This window comes from Oreochromis aureus, linkage group 22 (assembly GCF_013358895.1).
Source record: "Oreochromis aureus strain Israel breed Guangdong linkage group 22, ZZ_aureus, whole genome shotgun sequence".
In the NCBI taxonomy this organism is placed as follows: domain Eukaryota; kingdom Metazoa; phylum Chordata; class Actinopteri; order Cichliformes; family Cichlidae; genus Oreochromis; species Oreochromis aureus.
In genome coordinates, this window is record NC_052962.1 from 39578769 (window position 1) to 39602747 (window position 23979).

The following is a 23979-nucleotide window of genomic DNA, read 5'->3' on the forward strand; positions in this document are numbered from 1 at the left end:
CAATGAAGGGAAGCCAATAGAACAACACTGTTATTCTCAAATATCTGTATTACATGAGGATCGGCAGCTCTGACACACATTTAGTAATTTAAACCTTTTCCCACCACACACACAGAGGTCAACTATCACAGAGTGAGAGAAGCAAAAAGAGAAAGAGATGAGCAACATGAGGAATTCTTAGATTCTGATGAAGATGCTCAGATATGAAAGTGAATTTCAGCCTCACATCATGTAGCTGAATAATGTAAGTGAACACTGAGAACAAGCAGCGTTTCCAGGCTCAGGCACCTCTGATCAGGAGGTCTTTACAGCAGCCTAGCGCACATTTAAAATATTACTCAGAGTACAAATAATTCATTACTGAGGTTCAGACGTAAAGATATTTCATTAACACCTGAATTCAAACATCTGTAGTGCTCTAGATAGATAGATATAATTTTTATTTTGAACATGCAAATATAATTGAAATAACAACAGAAAAAAACAAACAAACAAAAAAAACAAAACTTAAAAATCATCAAGTTTTCATGTATATATCTTTGTCTACAGAATGTGTGTGCTCGAAAAGGAGTAGGATGAAGTTTACACTTTTCTTGTTCCTACCCCCTTATTTCAAATTTCATTGCTTACAAATCCATATCCAAGATTCAACATTATTTGATCATATATGGTTAACTATGTACAAGTCTAACACATTGAACATACACAAATAAAAACCATTTTCAGCACGTAAACCAGAACAACAACAAACTACATTTTTACATAAACTAATCTCCCTGTCTATAACTTAATCTCTGAGCTTATTTTATATCTATGTGACAAACACCTTAATGAACACTTAAGCCTGGGTTACTCTGGCCTTGATCTATAAAAAATGAGGACACAATGGGACGACTCAGTCACTGAGAGGAAGATTTCCTATATTCATGAATTTATTATTTTTGAACAATCGTGTGAATTTTTGTATTGATGTACTTGTCTTGATTTCATCTGTACAGGTGTTCCACACACTAACTCCTCTGACTGTAATGCTGTGATATTTTACATTTGTCCTTACTACTGGCTTGCTGAACATAAGGATTCCTCTCAGGTCAGGAGTATTTGGTCTTATTTGGAACAAGTTCTGAATGTTGTGGGGCAACATTTGCTGGTTTGTACATTGTTTGCGCAGTTCTGAGGTCAACCAAATCTTTAAATTTGAGAATATTTAATTTGATAAAAAGTGGATTTGATGGTTCTCTTGAAGTAGCTTTATTTATTATCCTTATTGCTCTTTTTTGCAGAATGTATATTGGATGGATGTGTGTCTTATACGTGTTTCCCCACACTTCCACACAGTATGTCATGTACGGCAGTATAATAGAACAATAGAGAGTATATAATGATGTTTGATTAATGAGATCCTTAACCTTGTAGAGAATTGCCAGAGACTTTGATATTTTGTCTTTGATATAAGGCTAACAGTGTTTTAAGTGTTTATTATGAAGTAAACTTTATTAAAAAGTCCTTATTTGTTTATTCGTTACAGATTTGAGTGATTAGAGTGTTTGTGGGTGACAAACATGCAGAAGTGAAGGTCAGCAGCAGGATTCATATTACAGGATAAAAATAAAAGTTTGGCAGCGACTTCAAATATCTCAGTGCTGTGACGTCACAGCACTCTTCAGCGGCTCTAACCTTGTATCATGTAATCTACCCAGCAACCACAGACTAGTTATCTGATTGGTTGCCGTTGGTGTGAAGAAGGCGGGTGTAAATGGAGGCAGCTGATCGCCTATCGCGCCCCCTACAGGTAGCAGCAGTAATAATAATATTCACAGCAACCCGCGGGGACCGCGGGCTTGTTCTGAGGAGGTTTCTGTTTTTCTGAAGACTTTTGTCGCATCAAAATCATGAATTTCACAAAGACCTGGATCTTTTTGTTTCTGCCCTTCCTGTGGGTGAGCGTGGGCCCGGCTGGAGGCGGTAAGTGGGCCGCATTGACCACATGACCGTAAAAAACCCTTCGTATTAGTTTCCTGTTTACAGTTCAGCTGACAGGCTGGTATAAACCAGGTGCTGGATTCTCATCATTCACATGTTTTTAAAAAATATATATTTTAGGAAACAGGAAGTGTGTCTTCGTTTAATCTCGCCTCCACCGACCATAAATAAGAGCTTGATTCTGGGCTTTTCTACACATCTGTGGCTCAAAGCTCGTTTAGCTCTGTCAACACCGAACGCGATAGAGGCGGCCAGAGCGTCAGGTTTACATGTAAAGTCAACATACTCCACAGTAAATAGAGGAGGGAGACTCTCTCTTCAAACGCTAGCTCGACAGCTGCCATCTAGCAAAGATACTGTCTGGCACAACTTCCTCCCACATCCCTCCCACATCCCTCCCACATTTCCGGTTCACGCGCGTCAAAATATGCAATTTTGGATTTTTCTTGGACACGCGTTGAGGTGCGAATGTGCACGCGTCAAATTAGGGGCGTTTGGGGCGTTTTCGCTCGCGCCTATCGCGTTCGGTGTGAACACACCGTTACACTCAAAGTCTGGCTCTTATCCCTTCAGTTAATCATCACTTGGTCATCTGACTGTTTGAGTTTTTGGTCCATCTCATAATTCAGACTCCTGTTAGGACATGTTGACCTTTAACCTTCATAAATAGATGGATCGGCCAGTTTATTCATCATGTTTTAGTCTCTTCACATAAACGGAAACCCGTTTAGAGGCCTGTCCCACAGCCAAAGGACAGAAGCTGTGTGTGTGTGTGTGTGTGTGTTGATTTACAGATAATAACTCATCAGATGATTCTTCATCTTTTCTTTGTTAGTGTTACAGAATGATCCCATAGACACACACACATATGGACACACTGGTTATGAACATCTGGGGTCCACACAGATGTTTCTGTTTTCCCACATATTCAAGGAAACATAAACAAAAACAACAAGTTGTCTCAAAGTCTTTCAGTTCTTCCTCCTGTGAACGTGACTCCAGCTGTTGTGGGTGAACATCATTTAATCATTTAATTGGCTCATTCTTGTGTAATATCAGTACACACTGTGTTTCCTATGATTTTAATATAGAAAAAATAAAAATGCGCATTTATTTCAGAATTATGCGTTACTTAAAGTAATTATTAAATGTTATTAGATTATAGCTACAGGTTTGTTTTTTTTAATGTAGTCACAAACCCCGCCCATCAGAAGTGTCAGTTTCCTGGTATGAGTTTGTTTGTGTTACTCCAACATTTCTTACAGTTTAACAAGTCTCCATGAACCCTCCGTGAGTCCGACACATGTTTAATGTGCGCAGATGAAATGTTTTGGAGAGAACAGAAGAATCAGCTGACGCAAACTGCTGCAATGAGGAAATAAAACACAGAGCAGGAACCAGGAAGCTCTGTGACACATTCACTGATCTAAGCTTAAACATGTAAATACATTCATCAGGCACAGCTGGTTCTTTAAGTCTTTAATCCACACAGGGATAAATCTGAAAAGTGATTATTTTAGTTTAAAAAAGGATTATTCTAAAGAACCACAAACACGTGAAACACGCACAGGTTTTTTTTTTTTAATTAATTAATCTTTTTCCAGGGTAGACTTTGAGTATAAAGTGAATCCTGTTTCTCTGAGCTGAGTTTTTCAGACTGATCTGTGCGCACTGAGGTGAAGGTGTCCGTGTTGTCAGTCCGTCAGGTCCTGGTGGTCTGGACTGCTTTAAAAAACTCAGCTGGGCTTCTTCGGTTTGTGAAATCCTTCCAGTCGGGGACATTTGAGGTTTTTTCAATCACTCAAACCTGAAGCTTCTGTTTCTGTGATAAAATAAATAAATGCAGTTTGTAGGACAGTTTGAGCTCGGCTGGTTGTACCTGCTCTATCGCCTTTGCCAGTTATGTAAACACAAAGCAGGCCAGCAGGTGGGCGTGAGTTGAAGGCGTCTGTGGTTTCCGAGCGGCCGTGAATGCAGCAGTGAGGAGACAGAGTCAGGAAATAGAGACGATCAGGAGAGAAGGACGCGGGGAGGACGCTCCGACCGAAAAGCGGATAAATCTGAGATTTTCACCGAGCAGAGGCTCTGATTCGGAGTCACGATGAACCTGTTCGTGGTGTTCGTCCTTCTGGGGACGGCGCTGACCGTAAACTGCGGTGAGTTTGCGCTTTTTTACCGACGCTAACGGAGCGGGTTCAAACCGAAAGTAAACGGACTGTGACGTCGCTGAAAAACAAAAGTTCAGACGACGATTTTAGTTAAATTTATCGGTATTAAACGGAGATTCCTGAGTGTTTCGGTGCCGTGACGGGACTCTGCACACCAGGTGTGTGAAAGTAGGGAAGAAGAAAGCGCTTTAATCCGCCCAGGTGTTTCTCAAGTTCAGCTGTGACCGCGGGCCCGCTGAGGCTCGAAGAGAAACACTTACAGTTACAAATATTTAAAATGTTGTTGGTTTAATATTTGCATTTAAACTTCAAAGCTGACTGAAGATCACGGCTGTAAACTGTGTGTGTGTGTGTGTGTGTGTGTGTGGATTAACCAGTGCAATAATACAGGTTAGAGTCCTCTGGGTTTATATCAGTGGACTTCGTGTTAGCAGCGGTTGTAAATCCTGTCCTGACACACCTCAGTTCTCAGTAAACCGGTAAGAGCAGGTGTGTCAGTGTGAGCTGATGCTGCTGAGCCGGACTGATCACATTATTATCATATCTGTGACGTGACGAACAGTCAGAAGCATCTCAGAGTTTACTGTAAACAACTTGTTTTCCTGCTTACCTGAGACAGGTGTGAGATTTGAAAACTAAATCTTTTATTGAATTAATAACATTTTCCCACATTCAGTGAACACACCTGAGACACTGCAGGGGTGTTTTTTTTCACCCTGACAGAAACACGTCACTCGTGTCTCTTTACACTTCTCTGTGGGTTTGAGTTCAGAGCTGCTGATCAAAGGAATCATTTTTAAATGAAACTTATTGTGATGCTGACGTTATTTTGGGTCTATGAGGTGAAGTTTACACAGAAACAGGAACATTAAAATAATCTCTTTACCAGGAGAACAGCTAATGCTCAGGAAAGCTATTTAATTATTGTAATAACAAGTGATGATGCATTTTATTACTTTGATTTTTATTATTATTATTATTTTTTTTACATTTAGTAAACAAAGAAGACAAAAATACTGAGTTTCTCTCAGTTTTATAAGTCTGCCTCGCTGTTATTCTCGTTTTATTTGTTCTTTTTTTTTAGGTTTGATAGGTTTTAAATTCACTTCATTTTTTAAAGTTTAAACATATTTTCTTTGAGTTTTTATTGGTTTCAGTGTTATTGTGGCTGTTATTAATAATAATAATAGGAGCATTGATTGTGAGACGTAAGAAGCTAAAAACAGATCGCAGTACCAGCAGTTGACTGATGGTGGCGCACACATCCTGCTGTGAGTGGACCAAAGCTGGCTCTGCAGTAACCAAACAGAGAGACTAAGAATAATATCTTTAATTTTTTAAATATTTTAAATAGTTTTGTAAGATTTTCTGTCCGTTTTCTTCAGGTTTAGTTCATTACTATAACCTGACATAATGTTCTGTGACTGACACCAGTAAAAACGTCCAAACATCCAGGCTGGACTCTAGCACCTGTTCAGAAGGGAATCATCGCTGTTGTCAGAGCTGTCTCTATTTTCTTTCACAAGTAACTGAACAGTGTTTTTATATAGAAAATTTCAGTTCAGAGGAGAATTATTGAGCTTTATGTTAAAAACTAAAACATGGTGTTACAAAAACTCATAAAAAAAGCTTCAGTGTTTGTTAATGCGAGCTAACTGAAGACTGAGCGAGAGCAGGAAGTGTTTTGCTCTGACTTTAAACATCAGTAAAGTTTGTAGATCGGGTGCACCGCGGTGACGTGTACACACAGCTGAGAACAGAAACTGAAAACAGCTTTAGTTTGAACTCTGACTGAATATTAGTTACAGATCGTCAGTAAGCCACTGTTTTTCTTTAACTTTATTTTTCATTGTCGACTTCAGTGCACGAGTCTGGTCTGCTGGTGCTTCTCAGCTGTGAGAAATAAATAAATATTTTCTGATTTCAGAAAAACACTCCCTCCATTACATCTACACGGCGCTCTCCAAACCTGTCGGCCTTCCGGGCATCCACGAGTTCACAGCCATGGGTTTGCTGGACGACAGGATGATCGACTACTTTGACAGCGAACATCAGGCAAAGGTTCCCAGACAGGAGTGGATGAGAGAGCGTTTACCTGCTGATTACTGGGATAAAGGCACACAGTCCCGCAAGAGCAAGCAGCAGTGGTTCAAGGTCAACATCGGCATCCTGATGGAGCGAATGAGACAGAATGACTCTGCCAGTAAGTTTTTGCTTTATTTCAGTGACAAACCAAGGCCTGATTAATCTTGACCCACACATCATGGTGTCCTCTTTCTCTTTCCTTCAGACCCTCATGTTCTTCAGTGGATGCACGGCTGTGAGGCTGAAACGAATCCTGACGGCACGCTCAGGTTTGTCCGAGGCATGGACATGTACAACTACGACGGAAACGACTTCCTGTCCTTCGATGATAAAAACGGAGTCTGGGTCGCTCCGATTCCGGAGGCAGAACTCACCAAGAGGAAGTGGGACGGCGTCCAGGTGCTGAAAGAGTACACCAAGGGATACCTGGAGAACGAGTGCATCGATTGGCTGAGCAAGTTTGTGGGTTATGAGGATAAGCAGCTAAAAAAAGCCTGTATGTATGACATGAAATCACTTAATTTGTAATATTCACAATAATGATGAACATTTGTGTTAGTAACTGATAGTTTAAAGAATTAGTTGTATTGATAGTTGTTGTTGTTCAGACAGGGTGAGGCAGAAAGTGGATTTCAGTCTGTGGCCCTTACTTTTTCACAGCATTTGTCACAAAGCTGTTTTACGTCCACATGTTTCAACATTTACATGAAAAAGTGTAATTATGGTTTAAGTATATATCAAAAAAAATCTAATCCTAATAATATTTCTCAAACTCAAATTTCCCGGGCTTTCCTAAAACCTTTTTTTAAAATACATTTTTACAGAATCAGTTGGGATATTGAAGGCAGAACAGCCACATGATAAATTGTTTTTAGGTTTTTATCACAGTCATCTACACTGTCATGCAGCGGGACACCACACTGACTTTAGAGAGCTTGAAGGTCTTTCCAGGAAGCTCTACATAACCTCTAGAAAAGTTCAGGTTCGTTCATGTGTGAACATAGCAAAAGAATCTTTGAACTTCTCAGTCTCTTTATTTGAGAAAGCGTAAATATTGGATTTCACAATAGCAGACACTTTGAACGAGAAATTAACCAAATAGTAAATATCTATCAGACACTAGGCTTTTTGCACAGTAGACATTGTTTATTCTAGTTCATGTAAAAGAGCTTAAATGGTGTGGTGGTCTCCGATTTTAGGTCATCCTCTACCTCCCTTACTTGTGGTGTCCCTCAGGGTTCGGTTTGGGGGCCTTTATTGTTTTTAATATATCTTCTCCCCCTCCAGCATATAATGGGCTCTTTTGAGGACATTTCTTATCACTGTTATGCTGATTACATTCAGTTGTACATCTCTTTTAACCCCCAGGATTTATCTAAGCTTCAGCTTTTAAATGATTGCTTAGATTCCATCAAACGTTGGATGGCTGCAAATTTCCTCCAACTCAACGAGGGGAAAACTGAAGTCCTCATATGTGCTCCAGACATATTTTTATCCCAGATAGTGAAAGCCCTTGGTCCTCTTTCAGCGTATGTTAAATCCTCTGTCAGGAATTCAGGTGTCACTTTTGACTCGACTCTCACAGTGGATGGGCATGTGAAATCTCTGGTTTGGTCTTGTTTTTATCATTTAAGAAATGTGGCCAAGTTAAGCCCTATTTTATCTCGCCCTGAACTAGAGATTGCTATACATGCATTTATTTCCTCACGCTTTATTGTAACTCTTTGTTTATGTGTCTAAGCAAAGGTTCTCTGGATCGTCTGCAGGTTGTGCAAAATGCTGCAGCTAGACTTTTGACAAAATCCTCCAAGTATTCTCATGTGACACCGTTGCCTGGCTTCCTGTTGAATTTAGAGTACATTTTAAGATCCTGGTGTTGACATTTAGATTTAGCTTTGATTTGTCAGAGGAAAATCATATTCAGGTAATCAAATGTACAGTTATCATACGTAGTGACATCACTTCATTTTTTCCTCCTTCCAGCTCCACCTGACGTGTACGTGTTTGCAAAGACGGCCAAAGTGGACACAAACCTCATCCTGACCTGCCTCGCCACAGGCTTCTACCCCAAAGACATCAAAATGAGGATCAAGAGGAACGGACGTGTTCTGACTGTAGACGACGGCCTGAGGACCTCAGGAGTTCTTCCAAATAACGATGACACCTTCCAGAGACGAGACCATGTGGAGATTTTGAAGTCTGACCTGTCAAAGTTCAGCTGTGAAGTCGATCATGATGCATCCAATGTGCATGAAACCAAATTTTGGGGTAAGAGACTTAAAAAAAAAAAAAAAAAAAAATGGCTTCGTTATTTGCTCACCTTCATTGTAAGCTTCAAGATTCAAGAAGTTTATTGTCATTTACACCCCACAAAACACAGGTGTCCCAGGTGGTTATTAGCAATGAACTTCTAACTTTGCAGGTTCCCTTCACACAACTACATAAACAACTAAAATAAGGATTAATCTTAACCCTGAGCATAGAATAATAAGCATAAAATAATAAAGTAAAACCAGTGCTTATGTAGCAGTTGTAGCTTATGTGTGGGTGTAGTCCGAGTCAGGAGCGCGTCACAAACATGTCTGCCACGAGGGGCACCATGATGTGTTAGCATAGCAAGGTCTGCAGTTTGTTCAGAAGAGCCCTCTATTATATTCTTTCTCATCACAGTCCTGTGATCAGACACATGTTAGTCCATCCGAGAACACTGTAAAACTAGCTCGTCACATCTACTCCCACGACTGCACAGTCATTTAAGAGTGGAGGTGATCTGCAAAGAACAGACAAATAGCTCTCAGAGCATCAAAGTGTTTTGGTTTAAGTCACGTTCCTCATCTGCACACATCACTAATGCCATATTATTTTGTGTCATTAAACTGCACTATGACTGTACGTTGAAGATTACATTTCAGTAACGTACACAGCAGGATAGAAAAGATTATTAAAGTAAACTGATATACCTTCAATCTTTTCTGCGTTTCAGATCACAAGGTCGGAGACCCAGAGCCTCCTGGTAACATGGTTGGTACCATTGGTGGAGTGATAGGAGGCCTGCTCTTCCTGGTTGGTGTTGGTGTTGGTGTAGCTGTGTTTGTGGTGCTCCGACGTCGCAGAAACAATGGTAAGTACAATGCACTGTGAAAATGTACTTTTTTCCCCTTCCAAATAATGTTTTATTTGCTGTGAGAGGGCAGACAGAACATTAAAAACATCCATCAGGGTAAAAGGAATTCATGAAAAGCAAAAACACACTTTGCTTTTTCGCCATATCATTGCACCATTTTAGTTGCATGAATAACATAAGTCGTGTTAGTAACCTATAACATGCATGCAAACTAATGTCACACAGCAGCTCCTCAAGTTTTTTCAGCTGTAAAAATGAGGACGTATATCCATGACCTGTGTTATGAGGGTCAAAGGTCTGAGATTGTTTTATTATGTACTTCATGAAAAACTCAAAGGTCACATTAAACAGAAATCCTGTCGATCATCATGTGAGATAATGTGTGTTTTCCTTGCTTTAATAAACTAAAATTTAACTGATTTTGAGGTCTTCATCACACAGTTTCTGCATCAGTCAGCTTTTAGTTTTGTGTACAACAACTTTCATAACCTCCATTATATTTTGTCTTACTAAAAAAAAAAAATGTTTTCATGATTCAGTTTTCACTATAGAATAGAGGAGGGTTTTGTGGTTCCTCCACTAACATTTAGAGCTTATTAAAGCATAAATGGTAATTAGATTTTTATATTTATTATCAGTAAATTGTGGGTGGGATTAAGAGGCAATGATGTATGCTAAACTTTACAGTGTTATAGTTCTAACTACATGTTAATCACTTGCATATTGCTGACTGATGAAATACTCTGAAACTGTAGTAATTTATTCTGTTTTTAAATTATTATTTTTTTGTCTGTTTGTTAACAGATGACTCCAGGACTTCTACTCCACTGGGTAAGTCCTTATTTCTGTGACTTTTGGAATTTTAGGAGAAAAACTGTTTCCAGAGCTCAGATAGGGTTTTCTGATACTTCTGGTGCTAATCATTATTGCATTCAAATTCAACTTTGATCTTTTTTTTAATTGATAATGATGAATAGAAATTGTGGGATGTGGCTATTTTTTATTTTCTTGAGTGAAACAAAAAAGGTTTTTATGAACGTCAAATCGTTTTTACCACGTATATCTTTAAATTATAACTATAAATATACCCCTGTCTACACTCTCCCACTGTTTAACTACATGACAGCACCACTTATCACCTTAGCCTGTGAGAAACTGCAGTAAACAATGAAAGGAACGACCCTCACATCAGAACGATCACAAACATCACATCAGTGTGTGATGCTGTTTTGCTTCATGTAGCTCAAAATGTATGTTGCCTTTACAGGAAGTGTATCAGTGGAAGTAGATAAGAAGGCTGATGCTAAAGATGAGAAGGCTGAGGAAACCGAACCTCTCACAGGCAGTGACAGTAAGTCTCCCTCAGCTAACATGCTGCTCTGTGTTGTAGAATATGAGTCACATTATTCTGTACTGTGGTAGTGACTGATACATTTTAAGCTCATGTTGCAGCTGATTACTTTTTTCCTCCTTCACAGAGTCCCTTGACAAAGTGTCTAACTCCAGCAGCGATGACTCTGGTGTCTCTTGTAAGTATCTCCGATGCACTTCACAGATTCACAGTTTAACACAGGATAGTAAAAAGTCAACATACAGTTTGGTATGCTCCAGTCTGATATCAGTGTCATACTGACTTAAAAAGTCGGATCATACATAGTAATAAAGATAATACATGTAATAAATAGATCGACTCAGTTCATTTATCTGTTTTGTTTTCTGCTCCATGTGTTAGAAACCAGTGCAGTGCTGCTAACATTTGCTAATAAAACCGCTAATATTTGATGTCTGCTACTCTAACATTTTTTTCTGTTTGCAAAAGTTTTTATTGTATCGCAAACTTTGTTCACACTCAGCTGATGTCAGTATAAAGCTCAGGTGACGACGATGCTTTCCCTTTCAGTTTCTCTTGTTATGTTCCCTTTCAGAATTACTCAATAGGAGACACTAGTGTGAGTGTAAATAAGAGCAGTGAGCAGTAAAGACCGATTCAAGTGAAATGAGATATGGTCAAATGAATGTGATTCATGACTTTTTAGTTGTTTTTTTGGACTTTTACATTTTACTAATAAATATCAAATCAGTAGATTTCTATTTTTGAATTCTTTGTTAAATTTAACTGATTTAAAGTAAAAAAAAGAAGCAATATTTAAATTCACATAAGACTTTAATTGTAATTTTATGATCAGGATTGTGCATCCCTCACTGAAAACCTGCTGTTACTTTACATGTAAAATAATACTGTTGTTCCTCCCTGCAGCTGATTCTGACAAACTCACTCAGGCCCAGGAGTGATCCTGAATCTTCAGCTACATCAAGTTTCATCACAGCACTTAAAGACTCGCATGAACTAGATTATTGGCATACAGGCTACAAGAGCATAATTTAAAAAATAAATAAATATAATAATGATAATAATAATAAAATATAAATTGTTTATTTTGCACTTTACAGATTAAAAATCTGATGGATCAGTGGTATAATGTGGTTCTTTAGCTTTCCATGAAATGGGTTTTAAAAGTGTTCATGCTTCCTCAATCTGAACATTCATGACAGCAAAATTTATATGAGTCAGTTTTGATCCAGTTTAAGGAACTACAGGAAACAAAATTAAGTTTAAAACTGTTAGAGTAAATCATAAATCTGAAAACATGTTTGTATAGATTAATATTTGAAACATTGTCACTGGTTTATGCACCTATGAGAATAAAATAAGAGACACAAACTTCAGCCTGTTGTAGTTTCATACAGATTGGACACAAAGCAGGCACTAAAATCTGCATCTGATCAAGTGGGTGGAGCTCAGCAGTTACACCTGCTGCCTCTGCAGGAAACATCTCCAGGCAGGTGGAAGAAAATGTTCTAGAGTGTGACGTCTGTTAATGCATATAATGTTTTTATGTAGAAGAAATACAATTAAAATCTTCTTCCAAAATTTAGAAGTGAATACAAATACATGCTGTAACCTCCAGGGACCTGGCGTCCACATATGTGGACATCACATTTTGGGTTGTCTTGACCAAAATACTAAATTTTGCTCTACAAGGGCCTGATATCCACTAAAGAGAAAACTATACTGCCACTGTTCTATCAAAATTTAAAACCTCTCCTCATATGTGGATCGTATTTTTTTTAGAAAACAAATCTTGTAAAAAAAAAAAAAAAAATCTGGTAATTCTTTGTTTTTACATTTGTCAGGTGCCAATAGCAAAGAGAAATTAAAAATGCCATGAAAGAGTTCAGGTCTTAGGAGGTTAAAATAAAATGGTTGGATACTAAACAAAGCATAAAATGTAATATGAGGGAAGGTGCTTTCACTGCAAGTTGGCTTAATGAATCAGACCTTTACAAACAGCGAGACATCAGGCGCTCATGAGAATGAAATGATTTTAGATACTCTCGTGTGATCATTGTCACAGGGGCGTGGAAAAATATACTGATTAATCTCCTTTTTTTTTTTTTCTTATGCTTTTATGAGTTTTTGGCCAAATTGAGTGAACTGTTGGATGATTACAAAAACTAAAGTCTGTCTGTGTAAATACATTTATTGTTTTGTTGTGCCTTCAAAAGTTGTTTGCAGTGAAACTTTTTTCAAAATACAGAAACTTTTTCTGTGGGAAATTTCAGGGCAGAAATCTGTAAAATATGTAATGTTTTAGTATTTTCTTGTATTTACATGTAAGCTCTTAATATGAAAATTTCTGTTCCCGAGGTAATTTGTACTTTTATTCATTAAGAACTGGGATTACTTTATTGATTGGATAAGATGCTTTAATTATATTCTAGATTTTAAGTTTGAACTCAAGTTTTGTCTTCAGCTTTTTTTTTTTCCCCAAAAAAATTCTAAATGTACTTTTAAACAAATTTACAGTAAAAGGTTCAGTCCACATAATGAAACTGTCAGTGAAATATTTGCTGCAAGACTCAAATTCATCTTGTAATCCTAAAATATCTTCCATTCTGTGGGCGCAGCGAGTTAGTACAACTACAGTTTGAAGATAAAACGTGAAGAGTCAGTTTATGACTGATTATTGATTTTGCTGATAGGTAGTCGTGTGTTCTTTCATTTATATTGAGCTGTAAATCTGCATTACTGCTGCCATAATGAGACTGTTGTGTTCAAATAAAGGAGGAAACATTTAACTCACAGGAAACTTTAAGCTTTTTACATTTATTTTGAACTGAACTTAAAAAAGTTGGAAGTTTAACTGAAGACTTGGATTTCTGAATGTTATTGAACTATAATATACTTCTCTGTACCTATGAAGCGCCTTGAGGCGACTTTTGTTGTGATTTGGCGCTATATAAATAAAATTGAATTGAATAATCACACACAAAGCCTCCTCTATGAAGTCTAATAATAAATATCAAAATACAGAAACTAGATGTCACTAGATGAAACTAGTGTCTCACCCTCACAGCTGTGCATCCACTGAAGAACATGAGGGGCTGACAGCAGGGGAATGAAATAAAGGAAGGACAAAGGACAAGGAAATGAAGATTTAGAGGAGACGATGAGGAAGCAGGAATAACTTGTGGGACTCTTGCGGGACTGTGTGCCTTTTTCCCATTAATCAGCAGGTAAACTGTGGTTCAGGGAGTTGGGAAGCTCATCTTTTAACTGGAAGGTTGCTGGTTTGATCCCCAGCTCTGTTTGTCTTCTTCTGTCAGTCTGCCCCAGGGCAGCTGTGGCTACATCTGTAACATTTAACTGTAGTTAAATGAATAGTGGAATTATATAGTGCTTTGAGGGTCTCGAAAAGTGCTATATAAATGCAATCCATTATTAGTATTAGTATTATTGTTAAACGCTCTCTCATCCACTCGTGGATGCCCGGGAGGCCGACAGGTTTGGAGAGTGCCGTGTAGATGTAAGTGAGGGAATGAGTCTCTGAAAGTCACACAGGTGGAAAAACACAGAAGGAAATGTTTTATTCCAGCCAGCTGAGAAAAACCATCTGAATATTTACATCCACTATGAATCTGGAAGCTTTGCTCTTTGGTATTTTAGTCAGTCCCTGATAAACAATCAGTTGATAAACTTGTTTTCTTGGAAAAACTAGGATTTTTTAACGTGACAGTTCTGAGACCCGACCCATCGTTCTTCTGTTCTTGCTTGTCAAAGGAGCTTGGAAAGAAAAGTGTCTGGACTTCTTTAAGTTGCTTGAAGACGTTTCACCTCTCATCCGAGAAGCTTCTTCAGTTCTAAGGTCAAATGGTGGAGAGTCCCAGATTTAAACCCAGTGGGAGTTTCCCCCCCAAAGTCTGGGATGGATCTATAATCCTATAATCCTTAACGCCCACTCACATCCTGGGCCATCTGACCTCAGGAAATCACATAGGGTGGGGCCAGGTTTCACAATGAGCTCACCCGAAACCCTGGCTGATTGTGACCCACACCCGCTTTCACACCTTGGCGCATGTGATTAGAGGATCACCAGGGGGTCCTTTGTCCCTCTTTGGGGGGGGGGGGGAACTCCCACTGGGTTTAAATCTGGGACTCTCGGCCATTTGACCTTAGAACTGAAGAAGCTTCTTGAATGAGAGGTGAAACGTCTTCAAGCAACTTAAAGAAGTCCAGATGCTTTTCTTTCCAAGCTCCTTAGACTACGACAGACCATCCCAAAGTGTGGGGCCGCGCAGAGCCATTGCAGGGGGGGCGCGCTATGAAAAGGGGGGGGACAAAACGCTTGGACACTGCTAGCACAGGGCGCCCACAGAAATACAAATCAGGAGATGAAGCATCGCTGAATATGTTTCCAAACCAACTTCATTCTAAGCCAAAGACTAGAAAATATGGTGAAGCATATCTTCCCTTTGGCTTCACCTGCACAAGTGCCGAGGTAGGTCTCCCCTGCAGAATTGGTTTTCCCTGCGTCGGGAGCAGCGCTGGGCTGTTCAAATCACGGACAAACAGTATCCCGCAGTTGTTTATGTTTTTAAACCCATTTTTATGGTGGCCCTGAGAGGCCAAACGGACTGCAACTTCAGAAAACACTTGCAAAAAGAAAAATGCTGCAAAAGCACACAAAACACAACGGAAATGTTTCTGGTAGTGATGTGCGATACCACTGCTATTTGATCACCTTGCCTGCCTGCAGCACTAAAGGACTCTGTGAGAGACGTCTGTCTCCCCTAGCAGCACCTGTCCCTCTCCTCCTCTTCAGTTCCCCTCAACATACGCTCATCATATTGTGTGATATGATTTACTCTGAGGTGTTTGACAAGGCTAGTGATGTTGCCACAACCATACATGCCAACCCTTCCGATTTTTCCGGGAGAATCCTGAATTTCAGTGCCCCTCCCGAAAATCTCCCAGAGCCACCATTCTCCAGAATTTCTCCCGATTTTCCACCCGGACAACAAAATTGAAAAACCATATCGCAGAATTCATAGCGCGGCCCAGCCAATTCCAGTTTCCAACAATGGCGGCAGCTACTTAGTTTTAACCCTTGAGCATCCCTTAAAATTTATACCCATCCTTTGCCCTTCGTACCCAAACGGGTCCCTTTTTTCGCTAGGGTCACACGAGGGTTAATATTACTCTTATTTCTCTTTCTGGGTCACAAATTTTTTTTAACATATTGTAACCAAGGGACAAGGTATGAGTAAACGGGGCAAAGAAATAAATTGATCATTTATTTATTACATTAATTAAACATACAAATTCCCAGTTATTTCCAGACAGGACTTACAACACATCCTGCTGATATCCCAGCTGCACATGAGACTTACCACACAAACGTGCGAAAATAACAACACTGCAACCCGTCACACCCCGCTTAGCGACACTGCAATCGTGGCACGCACTGCAAACAATTCAGGTCTCAGCGCAGCTGGGAATCAGTGCTATGCATGGCCTGCGATCTGGGAGATAAAGGGAAGTGGCACAAACAATTAAACAAAAACCAAAAAAAAGGGAGGTTAGTCCGCCCTTACACAACTCACTCTCAATCAATAACCGCCTTTACAGCTGGACGGACTAGCCAAAACAAAATTACAAATCAATCAAAAGAACGAAAAAAGGACAGCAGAGACAGCACAGCTGAAAAACAAACAACATTATCAATTAAAATATTACCCAATAAAATACCAATTTTATGAAACTATTCAAAATCATGAAGCTAAAACAAACACTCAATATACCTACAATATTGATCAGTTTCCCTGCGCGCAGTCGGGGCTTGATCAATTCTTCTATTAAAATTCGTGGTCACACTAAAAAAGTCCAATGACACATTAAAAATAGGCACATACCATAGCAAATGATCCAAACAAAAATGGCAAAAGTCTCTTACCGACAGTATACCCACTCGCACCGAGTGGATTAATTGCCTCTGGTTTTTTCCACAGAAGAGCGCTGACTTCTCCCCACACATCCACTACCTTTTCACAGTTCTTCAGCCAATCACCTGGCAGAGAGCAACAAACTACCAGGTGACACTTGTTACAATATTTTCAGGTGAGAATGTAGCTGTGTAAACTTCAAATATCTGAGCCGACCGACACATCAGCTGTGTCCCAAAACGTCGCTGCATCCTCCTGAGGCCGCATTTGAAGGCCGATTACGTCACAGCCAGGCGACGAAGGCTGTCCCAATTCGTCGACTCCTTCAAGTGCGGCCGACAAATGCGTCCTTCATTTCCCCAAATTTGAAGGATGGGTCGAGTGTGTCCTTCGTGGCCCACCATATCCCAGAATTCATAGCGCGGCCCAGCCAAATTTCAGCTGCCAACAATGGCGGCCGCTACTAAGTTTTAAAATTAGTCTTATTAATCTTTCTGGGTCACAAAATAAACTTTTAACATATTTTCAGGCAAGAAAGTAGCTGTGTAAACTTCAAATATCTGCTTGGTTTATCAAGACATCACATATTTGCAAAAGTGTGCCGACGTTTTCGGAAACGTCTGTTACCCACCCGCTCGATAGCAAACCGGGGGATTCAATGGTCACTCCAGCTGGCGAGAGCAGCGGATTCCCAGCTTCATCGTTTTCAGACCCCCGCTCTTTCGCTACTCAGGTAAAAAATGATATGTAAGTCACTTGGATAACTTAAAAATGTAATTGTTTGCCTTTTTTCTGTGTTTTATTTGTTCCGGATTAAATCGGTTTGGCTGAGATCAAAGTTATTAGATTATTAGATTAAATAAAACTTTATTAATCCATCGGGAGGGTTCCTCCTGGATTTTCACACAGCTAAACGTCAAACAGAAAACTGATTAAACAGAAGTGTGAGACGGTCGAGAATTTACGCCAGTGTCCTGTTATATTTTAGATAGCAAGGAGCAGACGGCCGAGTTTATTAAACTCCACCGACGGTGATGCAAATCTGAAGGCTAGACCGTCCAATTTCACAGCCTCGCACTTCCGGCCTTCGAAGGACCCTGCCCACGTAGACCGCGAAGGCCGAGTCCTCCGAAGGATGCAGCCGACGTTTTGGGACACAGCTAGTGTCTTCAAACCCCCGCGGTCTTTCTACTCGGGTTAAACAGGATATATAAGTCACTTTGATAACTGAGAAGCTGAGATTAAAGTTATTAGATTAGATTAAATTAAATGTAACTTTATTAATCCCTCGGGTGGGTTCCTCCGGGGTTTTCACACAGCTGAATAAACATCAAACAGAAAACTAATTAAACAGAAGTGTGAGATGGTCGAGAGTTTAAGTCAGCGCCTGGTTATATTTTAGATAGCAAGGAGCAGACGGCAGAGTTTCACTCCACCGAGGGAGCCTGTGACGTACTACCCGGCTTTCTTTAGACCACGAAGGCCGGGTCCTCAGGTGGAAGCAGCCTCTGAATTTGGACACCCCCGCTGTTTCCGGGCCGGCCAATAATAACGGTGACATTTAACGTATTTTATCCGATAAATAAACACTGTAAAATGTATTTATCACTGAATGTCCCCCTAATTCTGAGGTCTCAAGGTTGGCAAGTAAGTCCACAACACCTCACTTTTTTGCCACATGTATCGCAAACCACGTATCAGCTGTTGGTGGAGGTAAAGTACGTTCGCACAATTACGCTCCGCCATTGTTGTGAGTGCGCACGCCAGCGGCTGCGAGACATTTATACAGCCGTATTTCGCACATGACTATGAAAGGCGGAAGAGGAAGTAGTTCCTTTGAATGTAGACAATCAGAATGTTATAGTTTCTTTCACTGTGTTCCTGTTAATGATAAACTACAAATTTACCCTAAATTACTAAAATATCGATATTTTAATGTGAGAATCGATTCTAGAACATAAATGATTGGTATCAGAGGAATCGATATTTCAGGATCGATCCGCACATCACTACTTCTGAGGCAGTGTGGGGTTTTTTTTTCGACACACGCGCCGGAGCCTCAGCTTTAAGTGGGCAATCAATAGGCGCGACGTAATCGGCCTTCAAATGCTGCCTTGAAGGATGCAGACCCTGCATTGGGACACAGCCAATGAGATCACACCAGTACGCAAGAACAGGAAACAAGCCTCTTTTACCAAGACCAAAGTTTCTACTGTACGAGCAGTCAGCATTAGCAGGTGGGGGCCCTTCGTCTCAGTCTGACAGTCGGATAAAACTGAAACTTTGGGGAGGAGATGAGGGTCTGCTTTGGATTCACTCTCCCCATTTCCACCATTCTTGTCCTGTTGGGGTCAGGACTGACAGTTAACAGCAGTAAGTTACTGTTTTTAAGACAGTTTTACCACACAGATTAAAAGTGAAAGTAAAACTGATTTATTATGGTGTGATTTGGTTAAACATTCATATTTCAGCCAATGATTTTAGCTTTATTTACTGATTTAGATAACTACTTTGTGCCATGTTTTGTAACAGCAGACATTAAGAAAGCAGTTTACTCAGGGTGAAAGCTCAGATTTGGGTTAAGATTATGGGAGAGTGATGGGGACTGAGGAGTAATCACTGGGGGAACTGGCCCTCTCCATATTCTACAGCTGAGGTCACTCACAGGTGAACCACGGTCAGGGTTCGGACCCGGTAGCTCTCCCGTACTGACTCAGACCAGCAACCAAAACAGATTTAAAGCCTGAAGGGAAACTTCTGAATGTCTGAAGAAACTGTTAAAACGTCCCAATTCTTTTGATCTTTGGGCTGAAAGAAGGACAATACTCGGTGTATAAATGCTCAATCAACAATTATTTTATTCCATACAATTCAACACTTTATGAGCGTAAACCATCCGGATGGGGAGACATGCATGCAGAGGGTCACAGCAAATCTCAAACTGGTGGAGGGTTACTCAAACTCTTATAGCCTCTAGTGGCCCCCACCTCGTCGTAAAAGCCTAAACATCCACATTCTTTTTCTCTTACGGCGCCTAAGTGACGGCCTTGGCTTCCTGTGCAGTCTGTTCTGTTCTTTTCTAATCAGACAAATAAGATCATGACTCTCTGAAAACAATATTTCTTATAACTCAGCAGTATCATGCATCATAAACAATATTCATTCACACTGAATCAGCAGTCCAATGTAATACAAATCAGTTTAACAAATGTAATAGTTGTCACCTTTTTCTAAGTCCGGAGAATGATGCAAACTAAAACTACATAATGATTTCACAATCTTTAATTGGGGGTCTAACGTGGCATAAGATAATATAATAATCTCACAATTCCCCCTTTGATCTCTTTTTAAAGAGATCACTTACACCTTAGAATCCAGTATTGCAGGGTCCATTTCTTCTTACCCCTGAGGCCCTTTGTCCCCCTTTAACGGGTGGACAATATGTGGGATGACCTCTGTGTTTGCACAGTTCAGATGCAAGAAAAACTAGATTTACAACAACAGTAGTTACAGATGACACTCCCATCACTCTCCAGTTCTCCCACAGCTTTATTTTTACATAACCAGTTTCCCACCCCCATCTTGGTGCCACCTTATACCTTTCAAACGTACTCAGACTAGAACCTCTGTCTAAGGACCTTTAAACCTTTATTTCATTGCTGCAGCTACCAGTGTCTTCCAGTCGGGTGATTCTCTGCTCCTCTTCTTCCTTCGACCTCCGGGGTTAGCCCACCCTTCAGTCGTTGCACAGATCAGGGGATTATTCTGCCCCGATTTCAAACAAAGATCTGTGTATTCTGGGGTCACAGCCATGTCCCCCTTTTTACCAAGAGCCTCTCGAACCTCGTTGGTCTGGTGTTCCTGGATTCATGGTTATTGCTGTGTTTATGGGATCCATCCTCTCGAGGTGACTAGCCGGAGCCCAAACTGCATGACACTTGACCCCAGTTGCTGTCTTGGCCGTCTCTGTGTCTGTCTCTTCTGTGTGACCTCATCTGGTGTCTGTTCCTTTCTCTGTAAGGCAGAAAACCAAAACACCTCTCTGCCTAGCCTTGGTAATCTAATGTTGTTATCCACTGTTCTTCCAGTTGTAACAGTCACAATGGTGTGGTGTCCCTTTAAGACACCCAAGTCGAGGGTTGATGGTGTCATCAGGTTGCGCCACTGCTCTCTCTCTCTGTGGTTGTGTGGACATGTGTTTGCATGCCAGTACATGAGGAAGGACGGGGTTTATGTTTTACCTCTCCAGACACACCTTTCTTTTGCAACGTATGGGTTGTACGAACACTGTGCGCTGTATGTTAAGCTGCAGCCGTTCAACTGGGCTTATATGGTTGGCGAAGACGAGGTTTATTAAAGGACACGCTGTGGAATTCCTGATGCAGTGGTGAGTGTGCATTCTTTCGACTAGCCCTGCTAAGTGTTTTGCCGCCTCCTCTCAACCACTAAACACAAACCGACGTTACAAAATGGCGCCCGAACATCTTTCCTTGGACCTCAGCATGCAGTATCTTCGAGCAGCTGATGATTGATACATTAAAAGGTACATCGCGGCAAAGTCGATCTAGTAGTAGTCTGCCATACTTCACGGAAACAGACCAGGCTGGCCTCGACGCGGACGTCGGGAAGATCACCGATTCACCGGATTACGGAGGTGTGTTTCCACGGCAACGGGTGAAGCCGCCGCAGCCCTGTTTTTGGGATATAGTATCGTTATCTGCTGTACGACTTTACCGCGACGTTTTTGGATTAACGTGGATTCACGCTACCTGGACACAAGACGGATGCCGCTTCTTCATAGTTTCTGAAGTGCATGTATGCGGAGTGAAGCGCACCGGATTTCTTTTTCTCTCTCTCCTTCACCAGCCGAGCTCACGCTGCAGACTTTGCTTCATCCGTACGGTCTCTGCAAGTGGGAACTTTTCCACGGGACAAACCTCTATGCCCTGTCAGGACAGTTTGGAGTCGACTGGAAAATCACCGAACTGATGTTGTGAGTGTATATATTTGAAAAAAAAAAGAGAAAAAAAAACCGCTGTCTATATTTCAAACTGATTTACTATTGATTCTCACTGACTTAACTGTTCTTATTGAGATGCTGTTTTAAGTGAAAAGGTGTTACTCTCGCACAGTTACTCATGAGGTTGGATCTAATTTGCAGCTAAACGCTTTTGATTTGGGGTGTTTACTTCTTTTGCTTCCACGTTTCCAAGTCAGATAAAACATTTGCTGCTAAAATTAAGAATTCACATGTTTTGGATATTTTTGTGAGATAAGAACTGAAGTTAATTTCTGCTACCTTATATAGATTTGGGTTTTTGATAAGTGTGTATTATGGCTACTCATCCTGACTTGACTGACATGTGTGATGATATAGACTTTATGTTACACCCCAACCGACTTACTGCCAGACATAGTACTGCTGATCTTGGGCATAAAGTGCAAAGTCTACAAGCAGAGGTTGATATGCTTCAGCAGTGCCTTCATGACTCTTTGGACCTCCAGAGGAATATTTTGGAGCAGTGGGCTCAACAAAAACGACCAGTCCCAAAAGTACCAGCTGCCGAGATTACTCACGCTTTTCCTCAGGCCTCGTCTACTCCATATGTGCCAGGCCTGCCAACCAGGGAAACGGAGCAATCTATCTCAGCACCTGGCCCCACGCAGCCCGCCAGGGTTCTGTCCCAATCCCAGTCAGATTCGCTGGAGCTAATTAACACAACCAGAGTCCTTGCTGCAGCATTGCACCAAGCTAAATTCGAGCCCACTGTGTTCGCTAATGATGGCAGTCTTCACCCAGAAGAATGGCTACAGTCTGTTAATGCTTATAAAACCTCCTTGGACTTAACAGACGCCCAAATCCTCAGAGAGCTACCACACTTCCTGGCTAAGGAGCCAAGAAAGTGGTTTAATGTGCTCATTCCTCATGTATCTACATGGGCTAAGTTTTGTGAACTTTTCAGAACTGTCTTCTTGCCTGCTGACAACCAGGAGCAGATTTTGAGAGGCATCCTGGACTGTTTCCAGCACCCCGAGGAGCCTCTGCCAACGTTTGTTGCCCATATGCTCAGTGAATTTAGGAGACTGAGGAACCCACCATCTGAACAGGAGCAAATTGAGCTCATCTGTAAACACGCAGTGGAGAAGTACAGAGTAGCACTGTATGGAACGCCTGTAAGGTCAGTAATTGATCTAGTGCTGCGTGCCCACGAGCTGCATTCTGTTCTTGGCACCAGCCTTTCACAGCCTTCCCGAGCTCAGCTGAAAAACAGAGCTGAGGGAGGACCCCGCTGTTTCAAATGTGCCATGCCTGGTGTTACATCTCGTACATGCCCTAACTGTTCCACTGATTTTTAGGGAGCTCGACACTCTCCCAGGATGGCTCCGGAGCTTCCTCAAACGCTGTCTCCTGACCAACATCCAGTAACTCAGCCTGCGGATCCAGATGAAACTGGCGTTGTCAGGGAGACGAGAGCAGCTGGCAGGAGGCAGGGAAACTTCAGGGGGGGGAGAGTGTTTCACAGGGGCAACCCTCCCCCCAGCCAATAACTCAGCCCTCATCGCCTTTGTCAGATCAAAGTGTGCCACCAGTGCTCAATCACGTTGAAGATGGAACTTCGCAATCATCGTGGAACACCCCTCTCAGAGTTAAAGTGAACTTTAATGGGGCAGCTCTGGATGCCACACTAGATACAGGGGCATCTCTTTCAGCAGTAAATGCAGACCTGTTACCTGAGAAAAATCAAAATCAGTCATTAAAGAATCCGTGGGATTCTCCACCCATAAGACTGGCCAATGGCACTAACTGCAGTCCATTGGGAGTAACCTGGTTAACCATTGGATTTATGGGCAAGCGAGTCTATCAGCGGTTCGTGATAGTGCAGGACCTGTCATCCCCCTTTGTTCTTGGGATGGACTTTGTGACTCGCACTTCACTAACAATACATGTCCCAACTAATACTGTAATTATGGATGATAACCCCCCATGTCTTGATGAACTCTGTGAAAATGGCTTTGTGGAAGCTGATCTCGAGTGTGGAACAATGACTCTGCAGGGCACCCCGCAGCTCTCCCTCCATGATAAGGCTGGAGAAGCTAACTTGGATTCTGAGGGGAAGGAAAACCTGTTAGAGTTGTTAAGTAGTTTTGGTGACCTGTTTGATGGCCACCTTGGTCGCACTTCTCTGGCAGAACATGTCATTGTAACCGGGGATGCAAAGCCTGTTAACTTGCCACCATACCGCACCTCACCAGCTAAAAAGCAAATCATAGAGGAGCAAGTGCAAAAAATGTTACAGGATAACATCATCGAACCTGCATCGGGACCATGGGCAG

At 41.1% G+C, this 23979-nt stretch overlaps 1 protein-coding gene across 2 annotated transcripts; it reads left to right on the top strand.

Annotated features, from left to right (window-relative positions):
* The first annotated feature begins 1806 nt into the window (after nt 1-1806).
* On the top strand, nt 1807-12087 carry LOC116317426 (class I histocompatibility antigen, F10 alpha chain-like). 2 transcript variants are annotated; one of them, XM_031736190.2, is made up of 9 exons: nt 1807-1965; nt 6079-6354; nt 6442-6732; nt 8220-8504; nt 9220-9357; nt 10165-10191; nt 10628-10711; nt 10839-10889; nt 11618-12087. In XM_031736190.2, exons 1-9 carry the CDS (start codon nt 1893-1895, stop codon nt 11650-11652), a joined length of 1260 nt encoding a protein of 419 aa, XP_031592050.1. In that variant the 5' UTR covers nt 1807-1892; the 3' UTR covers nt 11653-12087. The 2 variants fall into 2 exon arrangements, with proteins under 2 accessions (XP_031592050.1, XP_031592057.1); XM_031736197.2 differs by lacking the exon at nt 1807-1965 and adding an exon at nt 3957-4139.
* Nucleotides 12088-23979: the final 11892 nt, after the last annotated feature.